Below are 14336 nucleotides of genomic sequence, written 5' to 3'. Positions count from 1 at the left end.
AATGTTCATTAACCTGACATAGAATATCAATGCATTTACCATAAGTGTTCTTTATCTTCACCTCTACAACCTTCAGGTAACAACACACATAGTCGATAGGGAATACAGGCACAGATATCAGCAGTCACATATTCCCCCATTCATGTATCATCAACTAAAATGTGCTCCCCCATTTTGTTGCAACCAAAAGCCGAAAAGAGCTCGGTAAAGTTTGACAGCCCATCCACAGACCCGTACCACGGGATAAGAAGGAATTCAAATGTATACTTCGCAATACCTCGAAGCTTGATTTAAAACACGTACGGCACGATGATACATGACCCCCCAAACATGGATTCATACACACATGCTTCTGCTATCTCACTAGGTCATACCCTCTTCTCACCTTCTCCTCTCCTCCCCTACCCAACCATAGAAATATTTACACAAGACATATATTTTTCTCTTTTTGAAATGTTTTAGGAAGTGGCAGTTATTGGTGACTGCCAAAGGGTGGACTGTCAAAGTCAGAAAAATATCATGATGCACACTGCCATATTTGCACCGCATACATGTCCCCGCTGCGCATGCGTACGCTCTCCCGTGCGTGTGCATACTCGCTGTTATGTGCACCCGCAGGCGCACGGTATGCGCATTTACGGTAGAGTTTATGTGCGCCTAGCGTGCGACTCAATCGTTACATATTTTTACCATATAATGTATTTTGTAGATTATGGTCCCTTTGATAGAATCTGAAAGTTTAGTTAATGTAGCATGTTCATAAACAAAGAGATCCCTCTTTGTTTGATACGAAGGGTCAGACAAGGGTTATACAGTGGTGTTTAGTATCCATCGGAAGAGTATTTAATTAGCAATATTCCGGTGTTGGTTTGAAGCGGATTAATCGCTCGTGCGAATAGTTATGGACATAAGAAGTTTATGGACTTTTACTATTATTTGCACTTTATTATCCATGCGGCGGGAAACCTAGTTTCCCACCCACCTGAGCAGTTGGAAATAGTCACAGCCCACCTGTATGAATCAACCTATGACCTTTTGTTATAATGCAAAGACGAATTCCTGTGTCCAATGAACAATAAGGATGTAGGGACCATTGTACTGTATTGTGTGTAGTGTATATAAGGTCAGCCAGCCTGAACAGCTCCCCCACTCTCTCCACAAAGGGTTATCATATTGACAAACTTGGGGTCTGGTACCAGGCTGCGCTGCGATCGTTCCCAGTGTGTGTGTGTAAGTAATTCTCTGTAATCATCTTGCTCTTTGTTTGTATTGGCCACATTTTCTCTCTCTTTCTGTTTAGTTTAAGATTGTAACGTTATTGCATATTTCTGTTTAGATATTCTGTTAGATTTATATGTTAGTATGTAGTGTATGACTTGTAAACTGTTTTTCCCCTTTTCGATATAATTTAAAGCTTGTTAGTAAAAGGTGTTGGATCCTTAGTACGGCATTGTGTGTTCATTAGATTGCAGAGGGTAATAGGAGCGTCTCTATCGCTCAAACAGCTTTAGTGTAAACAAGGTTAAGCAGCGTTATATCGCTACAGTGTTTCAGTACAAGGTCTACAGTATAAGAATATCCTTTCTGTGTGTTACATTCAAGGTCTAATGATTGTTATCTTGTGAGCGTCTGCGCCGCTCGTGATCTCCTCGTGGTCTCGAGCGTCCGCTACGCTGATAGCGTAGCATTACGGTAGTCGCTCACTTATAGTGTGCCCGATACCAACAGCGTATTCTCGCGAGCGTTTGTGTCGCTCGAGCGGCTCGCTCCCGATACAGCGTCCGCTACGCTAAGAGCGTACCCTTACGGTACCTCGTACGCCAATTGCGTACTGTGTCTCTTAACCTCTTAGAGTGTTTAATAAGGTAATCAAATCGACATTCTCAATTGAGGGCTCATCCGTCCTCCACACATCCATCCGCACTAGCCAAAACAGACTTTATCTGTCAGCAAAGGGCGGGAACGCAGTATCCTTTCGTATCCGTATTGGTGGTGAGGGATACAGTAGTGCTGACTAGATAAGCGTCTGTTTCGCTACGCTGTAGGAGTGCTGGGGTGGAATCCGGAACCGGAGGTAAGAACAATACGCTAGTATCTTTTAAAACTGTTTATTTCTGCTTTTGCATACGCACACACGCATGCACGCACGCATCTACATTGTTGCAGCTCACTTTCTTGTTGCCATTAAAAATTGATTATTAGATACGTGCTGAAGAATTTAGTGCTATTTAGTTAAAATTACAAAGGAAAATTGTTAAGGGTATAAGTGTAAAGGACACACACACAGCATAGCAAATACTGTGTGGTGTACGGTAAGCGATTTCTGTTGAATATTGTTTACATTGATAGAAACGTGTTGATTGTGTCGCTGTGGGCGTATCTGCACTTTGTGCATAAGGGTCTCGGACAACGTGCGAAAGCACGTACGTGACGCAAAGACATACGCACGTGGCGTGTTTTACGCAACGGAACGTACGCATACGCCCATTGAGACTCAAATCACACAATAACCTTGTTTAGGGTGGGCGGTATAGTATAGCCACCTGATAAATAGCACACGGTTGTTCAGTTCAGTTTTTTTCAAAAAGTATTAGCTAAAAGAAAACCTTTTTCTACTGCAAACCCAGGGATTGGACCCCTACCTGTATGAAAGGAATTTCTGTACAGAAAAAGATCAGTGTGTATATGATTGAATAGGAGTGAGTGTGGAACTTAAGGTATTATTTTTTGTGAACCCACAAATCGGGATCCCGTCGGAGACCACATCAGGTGAGTGGACACTTGGTGGCGTGGACTGGCTTGCCCACGTTAACATTGTATAAGGTAAAGGAGCAAGTAGTTTCCGCAGACAAAAGAACTGCAAGGTATTTAAGCGCAGCCCCGGGGGGGGTTTGCGTAGCACCCATATAGTCAAGGTAAAGCTCCGGCTGAAGGTTTCGCAGCCTAAACAACCGATTCCATTGGTCGTAAAGCGTATAAATATTTAGTCATTTATGCGCTGTGCGACTGGACCGCACGTAATTGTGTGCATTAGTTTGTTACCTTGGTACCCATCAACAATTTATTGTGGGATCATAAACGCTATTTGTACATTCTAACGTGATTTGTGTAGGTTTTTGTTATTTTAAGGGAGTTTCGCTGTTCACTAAGCAAATCTCTAACGACCAATACTTGCTGGGGAGGGATCGCATACTCCCACGCGCCCCAGTAAATAGAGGTTACAAAAGATCCCACGGATTGGATAGGCCAATTGGGGCGCAGAGTGAGTGAAAGCACTAGTTGAACTTTCACCGTCGCCTTACCACGGGCAATTTGGTCTGTTTGTCAGAATTAGCTAAGACAGCAATATCTACAAACGATGGGGGCCAGTTGCTCAAAGAAGGGACGTCCAACAAGGGTTCACGTTGGTAGTTGCTGGCCCAAAGGGTCCGCGAGGTATCAGGTATTATGCAACGAATGGGAACTTATGATGATGGGGAACAGTCTCCCCGGGTAGGCAGTCTGAACCCTGAGGTATTGCAGAACCCACGAAAAAGGATAGGTCTAATAAAATCTGCCAAGCAGAGGATTAGACAAAATGATTGTTTACAGTTATGGCAACGGGAAAGTGAAATGCAAAGAGTTAACTGACATATCTGACTCTCACCTTGGTGAGAGAAATGTGGCAATGAAAGAGAAGGTGGTTACAGAGAATGACACACTGGTGAATGATAAAAATGCACTTAGTAACTGTATTAAGAATGAAAGTAACAAATGTAATAATGTTTATAATAATGAAAGTGTAAAAATTACAAATGTTAACCTGTGCAAGTCGCACCCCATGTTAAACTTCCCTCAGGATTACCAGCAAGAAAGTGAGCCCAGAACGTCGGCACCTCTTCCAGAAGCCATCCTACAAGACATCCAGGTGGACGCGACAAAATCGGTAAAGACAGTAATCAAACCCCCTAACGGAGGGTCAGGTGAGGTCGTGTCCACAGGTACGTACAATGTTTTATATCACGCACAAACAAATGTACCCCATATTGTAAGACCAAAACAAGGTGATATGATTGAATTTAGTCCTGTCAGGGTGATCACAGTCCCCAATGGGAAGACTGACGATCAGGGAATCATTCCCGTCAAGGACAGTGCAATGCGCCGTCCCTGGTCCCGGACAGAATTAAGGTCAATCATGTCTGAATTCCCTGATCCTAGGAAAGATCTAGATGCATGTCAGAGATTTATTAAAGAACTAGGAAACTCAACAGAACCCACCAACAAAGATTGGCGGACAGTGCTGAGGGCATGTTTGCCCTCCAGCGTTGACCCTGCGAAATTTATTGCTGATTGTAAAGTAAACACAGAGGTACCTCGTACGGAGGAACACAATCAGGAATGTATTAAGCAGATCAACCGACAGTTAGGAGTATATTTCCCTGCCGTTGTCAAGTGGAATGAGATTTTCTCCATAAGACAAAACGAAGGGGAAAGTACTTCTAATTATTTCCATCGGGCATTGCAGGACATGACTAGGTATAACGGTATAGCAAACAATAAAACAAATGTGAAGCATAGAGAAGTAGCGGTTAAAGTATTAATGAATGGTTTAAAGGAGGTATTGAGAACAAGGGTACAGACCACCAACCCAAACTGGAGAGATAAATCAGTAACTGCATTAAGGGACTCTGCTGTTGGGCATGAGCAAAACAGCATCAAGCACGGGGAAACAAAGAAGCCTCAGATCCCTGTGGGTAAGTCAAAGGTGACAAGGTGTTATAATTGCCAGAAGGAAGGCCATTATGCAAGAGATTGTAGACCAAGAAGTAGACCAAATTCATATAAACCCCCTAGACAAAGATGTGAGCAGAGTTATGACACACCAAATTATAATCAGGGATCATATAGGAAGAATTTTGAGCCACACCCATGATATGTAGTCAGGAAAGGTGATCATTAGGACTGATGGTAAGCCTGAGGTAACGGTTAATAAAATGGGAGGTCATTCCCTGAAGACACAGGAATGACCAGGTGAAACGTTGTAAATGTATCTGTGAAATGTTTCTTTTCTCTCCCCACCTCTGACGATTATTGGCAGGACTCAAACATTGCATATCTGCTTGGTCTTTGCAGAAGTCTACCAAACCCCAGCATGACCTATCCGCATCAATGTATCCTGGCCAGATACAGAGGGTGGAGTATGGAGGTGCTGGTGGGAGGGACTGCGCAAGGAAACCATTGGACATGTAGATATGACAGCCTGATGATCTGACAATATTTTAAAAATGTTTGAAAAAAAATGTTTTTTTTCCTATTGTTGTTTATTGTTGGTTTATGTAATATATATATATATATATATATGAATTGTTCTCTCTCTCTTTTTTTTTTTTTTTTTGTTTTCTCTCTTCTCACTCATGTTTTCATGTTTTGAAGATGGTATGTCACCCATCAGTTAGACAAATGGTAATGCAAGATTTTTGCTCCATACAGAAAGATCGCTGGTTTGGAAGGAATATTGCATCACCGGAATGTTCGGTTGGAAGACTGAGAGACAGCACCTTTGAGATGACAGCAGAACAAGAAGAACAAAAAGACTAGAGAACTAATTATCGTAACAAGTTTCTCTCCCCCTCAAACTGTTTTTCTGTACCCCCATTACAAATTTCTCCTTTCTCCTCCTGTAAGATGGACTCGCCTCAAGAGACTGTGAGCCGTGTTTTCATGTTGACCATGATGTTGACCAGAGCAGTCTGTTCCGGCGAGAGTACCATGGAGGTCGAGAGAGGTTCTGGAATGGGTTCTGATGACAAAGATGGAGGCGTAGTTTTCCAAGAACAACTTAATCAACAAGTAAAGGCGAGTATCAGAAAACGATCCGATAGCATTGACAATAGAAGGAATTGTGAAGGATTGTTAGCTGAAGAAAATTGTATCTGTAGGCTCTGTGACAATGTAGTTGAGGATGGGTGCATCAAGAAATGCCAATCCAGTTTTAATATCCACATGGATCGGCATCCATTGAGTGACTATCACTCCTTAGTGGGTAATGTGTTAAATCAGACAGATTGTTGGGTATGCTCTCAAGTACCTCAAGGTCATAGCAAATCAGGGCTAGTACCATTTCCTTTAACGATAGGGGAGGTACTTGAGCTAAAGGGTGGGAGACCGGTGGACAGGAGGTTTAATATCTCCAGCCCTCCTAGTTTGAAGCTCCACCAATACCATGTGGATAGGTCCCTAATATGTTTTAACATTTCCAATCCCCGAAAGCCGGGAAATTGGGAAGTGTCATGGAGTAACCAAACCATGACCTTTTCATATAGAGCAGATAGAATGCCTACAGATACAGAGCTTATACGCCACATAGCCAGTAGGGAAAAATCTTTCCGATATAGGTATACCCTAGGAAATAGGATCATGAGAGTTGGAGAGGTATCACCAGGATACTGTGCACATATCATACAAACAGATACGTGTACTAGACAGATGGGAGAATTAGGGTTAGGAGATTTCACATGGAAGATGTGTAATATGGTTATGTCCTACTCCGTCCCATATGTTCTCCCCGATGATGCATATTTCATATGCGGGAGGAAGGCGTATAAGTGGCTTGCCCCGAACTCTGAAGGATTGTGTTATATTGGAAAAGTACTGCCTGAGGTAATGACTGTATCACATGCCAAAATGAAAGATATACACCGTGGTGCCCAAGCTCCTTATACTCACACTCATTACGAGCACGTAGTTAAAAGGCAACTGACAGAAAGGACAGAGCATCCGGCCTCTGATCTGATCCACGAATCCACCGGGATTCAGGTTCTACTTGCGTTAGATTTCACTCGCACCGCTAGAGGAGTGTTGAACTATAGATACATATCTGCGCTTGCAAATTTGTTAGACAATATCACAGAAATGTATGACGACACTTTTAGGTATACTGGAAGAGAGCTTCAAGCTTATAAAACAGAACTGGTTCAGCATAGAATGGTTCTTAATTATCTCACAGCAGTGACAGGTGGATATTGTGTCACACTGGCAACGCAGTACGGCGTGAAATGCTGCACTTATATTACGAATAGTACCGAGGATCCGGTCGAGGTCATAGACCAAAAGATGGACGATATTCTCCAATTAAAGTGGGAATTTCGCAGGAGACACAATCTCACCCTTGCTGCTGTGGGTAATGAGCTGACTGGTTGGGTGTCATGGTTGAACCCGCGAAATTGGTTCTCTGGTTTAGGAGAATGGGCTCAAGGAGTCATAATGGATGTAGGGAAGTTTCTTCTAGGTATCTTAGGTGTTGTCATATCGATTGGCTTGATATTTAGATGCGGTCAGGCTTTAATGAGGTGCAAACGTAGTACCAGGGTAATGAGTCTAAGGAGTGAGGAAATTGTAATTCCAATGGATTTGATTTATGACCCAACGGTAGAGACAATGATGTGATGAAAATGCGATTATACGGTCCGTTTCTTTCACCTGTTTCTCCGTTTTCTCCAAGGTAAAAAGACCCACTTGGACGAGGAATTTGACGATCCTGTATACAGACAACAGATGGATTAAAGAAGAAGTTTTGACAACTTTGTACACAGATAATTGATGAACTATGCCATAGACCCCCAGTTTCCCTAGACATTTTAAATTTACGCTAGCCCAACACTTTTGTAAGTCTATGGACATTGACAAAGCTTTTTGCTCGCACTTTTTGGCAAAAGCCCAAAGAAGACTGCATTCAACAGACACCAGACAAGACTTCAACCGACAAATGTTCATTAACCTGACATAGAATATCAATGCATTTACCATAAGTGTTCTTTATCTTCACCTCTACAACCTTCAGGTAACAACACACATAGTCGATAGGGAATACAGGCACAGATATCAGCAGTCACATATTCCCCCATTCATGTATCATCAACTAAAATGTGCTCCCCCATTTTGTTGCAACCAAAAGCCGAAAAGAGCTCGGTAAAGTTTGACAGCCCATCCACAGACCCGTACCACGGGATAAGAAGGAATTCAAATGTATACTTCGCAATACCTCGAAGCTTGATTTAAAACACGTACGGCACGATGATACATGACCCCCCAAACATGGATTCATACACACATGCTTCTGCTATCTCACTAGGTCATACCCTCTTCTCACCTTCTCCTCTCCTCCCCTACCCAACCATAGAAATATTTACACAAGACATATATTTTTCTCTTTTTGAAATGTTTTAGGAAGTGGCAGTTATTGGTGACTGCCAAAGGGTGGACTGTCAAAGTCAGAAAAATATCATGATGCACACTGCCATATTTGCACCGCATACATGTCCCCGCTGCGCATGCGTACGCTCTCCCGTGCGTGTGCATACTCGCTGTTATGTGCACCCGCAGGCGCACGGTATGCGCATTTACGGTAGAGTTTATGTGCGCCTAGCGTGCGACTCAATCGTTACATATTTTTACCATATAATGTATTTTGTAGATTATGGTCCCTTTGATAGAATCTGAAAGTTTAGTTAATGTAGCATGTTCATAAACAAAGAGATCCCTCTTTGTTTGATACGAAGGGTCAGACAAGGGTTATACAGTGGTGTTTAGTATCCATCGGAAGAGTATTTAATTAGCAATATTCCGGTGTTGGTTTGAAGCGGATTAATCGCTCGTGCGAATAGTTATGGACATAAGAAGTTTATGGACTTTTACTATTATTTGCACTTTATTATCCATGCGGCGGGAAACCTAGTTTCCCACCCACCTGAGCAGTTGGAAATAGTCACAGCCCACCTGTATGAATCAACCTATGACCTTTTGTTATAATGCAAAGACGAATTCCTGTGTCCAATGAACAATAAGGATGTAGGGACCATTGTACTGTATTGTGTGTAGTGTATATAAGGTCAGCCAGCCTGAACAGCTCCCCCACTCTCTCCACAAAGGGTTATCATATTGACAAACTTGGGGTCTGGTACCAGGCTGCGCTGCGATCGTTCCCAGTGTGTGTGTGTAAGTAATTCTCTGTAATCATCTTGCTCTTTGTTTGTATTGGCCACATTTTCTCTCTCTTTCTGTTTAGTTTAAGATTGTAACGTTATTGCATATTTCTGTTTAGATATTCTGTTAGATTTATATGTTAGTATGTAGTGTATGACTTGTAAACTGTTTTTCCCCTTTTCGATATAATTTAAAGCTTGTTAGTAAAAGGTGTTGGATCCTTAGTACGGCATTGTGTGTTCATTAGATTGCAGAGGGTAATAGGAGCGTCTCTATCGCTCAAACAGCTTTAGTGTAAACAAGGTTAAGCAGCGTTATATCGCTACAGTGTTTCAGTACAAGGTCTACAGTATAAGAATATCCTTTCTGTGTGTTACATTCAAGGTCTAATGATTGTTATCTTGTGAGCGTCTGCGCCGCTCGTGATCTCCTCGTGGTCTCGAGCGTCCGCTACGCTGATAGCGTAGCATTACGGTAGTCGCTCACTTATAGTGTGCCCGATACCAACAGCGTATTCTCGCGAGCGTTTGTGTCGCTCGAGCGGCTCGCTCCCGATACAGCGTCCGCTACGCTAAGAGCGTACCCTTACGGTACCTCGTACGCCAATTGCGTACTGTGTCTCTTAACCTCTTAGAGTGTTTAATAAGGTAATCAAATCGACATTCTCACTCTGCAGACTCCAACAGTAGTCGGCCATCATATGACAATCCCCCCTTCCTAGATATCTTTCTTCTATTACCTGAATATCCTGGAGGAACCGGTCACCCTGTTCTTCACTTAAATCTAGATTGGACGGGAAGTGATGTAAATGGCTGTACAAAAAAATAAGAATTTACTCACCGGTAATTCTATTTCTCGTAGTCCGTAGTGGATGCTGGGAACTCCGTAAGGACCATGGGGAATAGCGGGCTCCGAAGGAGGCTGGGCACTCTAGAAAGATCTTAGACTACCTGGTGTGCACTGGCTCCTCCCACCATGACCCTCCTCCAAGCCTCAGTTAGGTACTGTGCCCGGACGAGCGTACACAATAAGGAAGGATTTTGAATCCCGGGTAAGACTCATACCAGCCACACCAATCACACCGTACAACTCGTGATATGAAACACAGTTAACAGTATGAAACAATAGAGCCTCTCAACAGATGGCTCAACAATAACCCGATTTAGTTAACAATAACTATGTACAAGTATTGCAGATAAACCGCACTTGGGATGGGCGCCCAGCATCCACTACGGACTACGAGAAATAGAATTACCGGTGAGTAAATTCTTATTTTCTCTAACGTCCTAGTGGATGCTGGGAACTCCGTAAGGACCATGGGGATTATACCAAAGCTCCCAAACGGGCGGGAGAGTGCGGATGACTCTGCAGCACTGAATGAGAGAACTCCAGGTCCTCCTCAGCCAGGGTATCAAATTTGTAGAATTTTGCAGACGTGTTTGCCCCTGACCAAGTAGCTGCTCGGCAAAGTTGTAAAGCCGAGACCTCTCGGGCAGCCGCCCAAGACGAGCCCACCTTCCTTGTGGAATGGGCATTGACAGATTTTGGCTGTGGCAGGCCTGCCACAGTATGTGCAAGCTGAATTGTACTACAAATCCAACGAGCAATAGTCTGCTTAGAAGCAGGAGCACCCAGCTTGTTAGGTGCATATAGGATAAACAGCGAGTCAGATTTTCTGACTCTAGCCGTTCTGGAAACATATATTTTCAGTGCCCTGACAACGTCTAGCAACTTGGAGTCCTCCAAGTCCCTAGTAGCCTAGGCACCACAATAGGCTGGTTCAGGTGAAACGCTGACACCACCTTTGGGAGAAACTGGGGACGAGTCCTCAATTCTGCCCTATCCATATGGAAAATCAAATAAGGGCTTTTACAAGACAAAGCCGCCAACTTTGATACTCGCCTGGCAGAAGCCAAGGCCAATAACATAACCACCTTCCACGTGAGATATTTCAGATCCACGGTTTTTAGTGGTTCAAACCAATGTGATTTTAAGAAACTCAACACCACGTTGAGATCCCAAGGTGCCACTGGAGGCACAAACGGGGGCTGAATATGCAGCACTCCTTTTATAAATGTCTGAACTTCAGGTACTGAAGCTAGTTCTTTTTGAAAGAAAATCGACAGAGTCGAGATCTGTACCTTAATGGAACCCAATTTAAGGCCCATATTCACTCCTGCTTGCAGGAAATGCAGAAATCGACCTAGTTGAAATTCCTCTGTTGGGGCCCTTTCGGCCTCACACCATGCAACATATTTTTGCCATATGCGGTGATAATGAGTTGCTGTAACCTCTTTCCTGGCTTTAGTAAGCGTAGGAATGACTTCCTCCGGAATGCCCTTTTCCTTCAGGATCCGGCGTTCAACCGCCATGCCGACAAAGGCAGCCGCGGTAAGTCTTGGAACAGACAGGGCCCCTGCTGCCGCAGGTCCTGTCTGAGTGGCAGAGGCCATGGGTCCTCTGATATAAATTCTTGAAGTTCTGGGTACCAAGCTCTTCTTGGCCATCCACGAGTATCGTTCTTACTCCTCGCCTTCTTATTATTCTCAGTACCTTTGGTATGAGAGGCAGAGGGGAGAACACATAAACCGACTGGTACACCCACGGTGTTACCAGAGCGTCCATAGCTATCGCCTGAGGGTCCCTTGACCCGGTGCAATATCTTTTATAGCTTTTTGTTGAGGCGGGACGCCATCATGTCCACCTGTGGCCTTTCCCAATGGTGTACAATCCTATTGGAAGACTTCTGGAGGAAGTCCCCATTCTCCCGGGTGGAGGTCGTGTCTGTTGAGAAGATCTGCTTCCCAGTTGTCCACTCCGGGAATGAACACTGCTGACAGTGCTAACACATGATTTTCCGCCTATCGGAGAATCCTTGTGGCTTCTGCCATCGCCATCCTGCTTCTTGTGCCGCCCTGTTGGTTTACATGGGCGACTGCCGTGATGTTGTCTGATTGGATCAGTACCGGCTGGTTTTGAAGCAGAGGCCTTGCCGGCCTCAGGGCATTGTAAATGGCCCTCAGGTCCAGAATATTTATGTGTAGGGAAATAACCTGACTTGACCAAAGTCCCTGGAAATTTCTTCCCTGTGTGACTGCCTCCCAGCCTCAAAGGCTGGAATCCATGGTCACTAGGACCTAGTCCTGTATGCCGAACCTGCGGCCCTCTTGAAGATGGGCACTCTGCAGCCACCACAGTAGAGATACCCTGGTCCTCGGAGACAGGGTTATCAGCCTATGCATCGGAAGATGCGATCCGGACCACTTGTCCAACAGGTCCCTCTGAAAAGTTCTTGTATGGAACCTGCCTAATGGGATTGCTTCGTAGGAAGCTACCATTTTTCCCAGGACTCGCGTGCAATGATGCACCGCTACCTATTTTGGCTTCAGGAGGTCTCTGACTAGAGATGACAACTCCTTGGCTTTCTCCTCCGGGAGAAACACTATTTCTGGTTTATGTCCAGAACCATCCCCAGGAACAGTAGACGTGTCATAGGAACCAGCTGTGACTTTGGACTGTTTAGAATCCAACCATGCTGTTGTAGCACTTTCCAAAATAGTGCTACCCCGACTACCAACTGCTCCTTGGACCTCGCCCTTATAACGAGATTGTCCAAGTACGGGATAATTACAACTCCCTTTTTTTGAAGGAGTATCAACATTTCGGCCATTACCTTGATAAAACACCCTCGGTGCCATATACAGTCCAAACGGCAGTGTCTGGACTTGGTAATGGTAATCCTGTACCACAATCTGAGGTACTCCTGGCGAGGATGGTAAATGGGGACATGCAGGTAAGCATCCTTGATGTCCCAGGATACCATGTAATCCCCCTCGTCCAGGCTTGGAATAACCGCCCTGAGCGATTCCATCTTGAACTTGAATTTTTGTGTTCAAGGATTTTAAATATAAAATGGGTCACACCGAACCATGCGGTTTCGGTACCCCAACCCGTGTGGAATAGTAACCCCGTCCTTGTTGAAGTAGGGGCACCTTGAGTATTACCTGCTGGGAATACCGCTTATTAATTGCCTCTAGCACAGCCTCCCTGCCTGAGGGAGTTGTCAGCAAGGCATATTTTAGGAAACGGCTGGGGGGAGACATCTCGAATTCCAGCTTGTACCCCTGAAATACTACTTGAAAGAAACAGGGATCCACCTGTGAGCGAGCCCACTAATTGCTGAAATTTTTGAGACGGCCCCCCACCGTACCTGGCTACACCTGTGGAGCACCCGCGTCATGGTGTGGCCTCACAGGAGGCGGGGGAAGAATCTTGATTCTGGGAACAGGCTGACTGGTGCAGCTTTTTTCCCTCTACCCTTGTCTCTGTACAGAAAGGAAGCGCCATTTGACCCGCTTGCTTTTCTGAAGCCGAAAGGACTGTACCTTTGTCTGTGAGGAAACCTGAGGTAAAATTATTTCTTCCCAGCAGTTGCTGTGGATACGAGGTCCCAGAGACCATCCCCAAATAATTCCTCACCCTTATAAGGCTCTCTATGCGCTTTTTAAGTCAGCATCACCTGTCCAGTGACAGGTCTCTAATATCCTCCTGACAGAATGGACATTACATTTATTTTGGATGCCAGTCGGCAAAATATCCCTCTGTGCATCCCCCATATATAAGACGACGTCTTTAATATGTTTTTATGTTTGCCAACTAGTATCCCTGTTTGACAGGGTCACCGACCACGCTGCAGCAGCACGATCTGCAGGTCTCAGTCTAGTACCTGAGTGTGTAAATACAGACTTCAGGATAGCCTCCTGTTTTTTATCAACAGGTACCTATTAAAGTGGCCGTATCCTAAGACGGCAGTGCCACCTTTTTTGACAAACGTGTGAGCGCCTTATCCACCCTAGGGGATATCTCCCAGCGTAACTTATCCACCTGGCGGGAAAGGGTACGCCATCAGTAACTTTTTATAAATTACCAGTTTCTTAACGGGGGAACCCACGCTTTCACACACTTCATTTATTCATCTGATGGGGGAACAAAACACTGCCTGTTTTTTCTCCCCAAACCTAAAACCCATTTTTAGAGGTGCTTGGGTTAAAGTCAGAAATGTATAACACATTTTTTATTGCCGGGATCACGTCACGGATGTTCCTAGTGGATTGTGTATATGTCTCCACCTTGTCGACACTGGAGTCAGACTCCGTGTCGACATCTGTGTCTGCCATCTGAGAGAGCGGGCGTTTTTGAGCCCCTGATGGCCTTTGAGACGCCTGGGCAGGCGCGGGCTGCGAAGCCGGCTGTCCCACAGCTGTTACGTCATCCACCCTTTTATGTAAGGAGTTGACACTGTCGGTTAATACCTTTCACCTATCCATCCACTCTGGTGTCGGCCCCACAGGGGGCGACATCACATATATCGGCCT

General features: G+C 44.6%; 1 protein-coding gene across 1 annotated transcript in view; it reads right to left on the bottom strand.

Annotated features, from left to right (window-relative positions):
• LOC134949973 (uncharacterized) overlaps positions 1-14336 on the bottom strand; it is a 44173-nt gene that overhangs the window by 15383 nt on the left and 14454 nt on the right. Inside the window, exon 6 of the mRNA XM_063938651.1 lies at positions 9701-9773. Within this exon, the coding sequence (XP_063794721.1) occupies positions 9701-9773 (73 nt within the window). The remainder of the gene's footprint in view (positions 1-9700; positions 9774-14336) is intronic.

The sequence above is a fragment of the Pseudophryne corroboree genome, chromosome 8 (genome assembly GCF_028390025.1).
Source record: "Pseudophryne corroboree isolate aPseCor3 chromosome 8, aPseCor3.hap2, whole genome shotgun sequence".
Taxonomy (NCBI): domain Eukaryota; kingdom Metazoa; phylum Chordata; class Amphibia; order Anura; family Myobatrachidae; genus Pseudophryne; species Pseudophryne corroboree.
The sequence above is the reverse complement of the archived record's forward strand: the minus strand, read 5'-3'. Positions and strand labels throughout refer to the sequence as shown.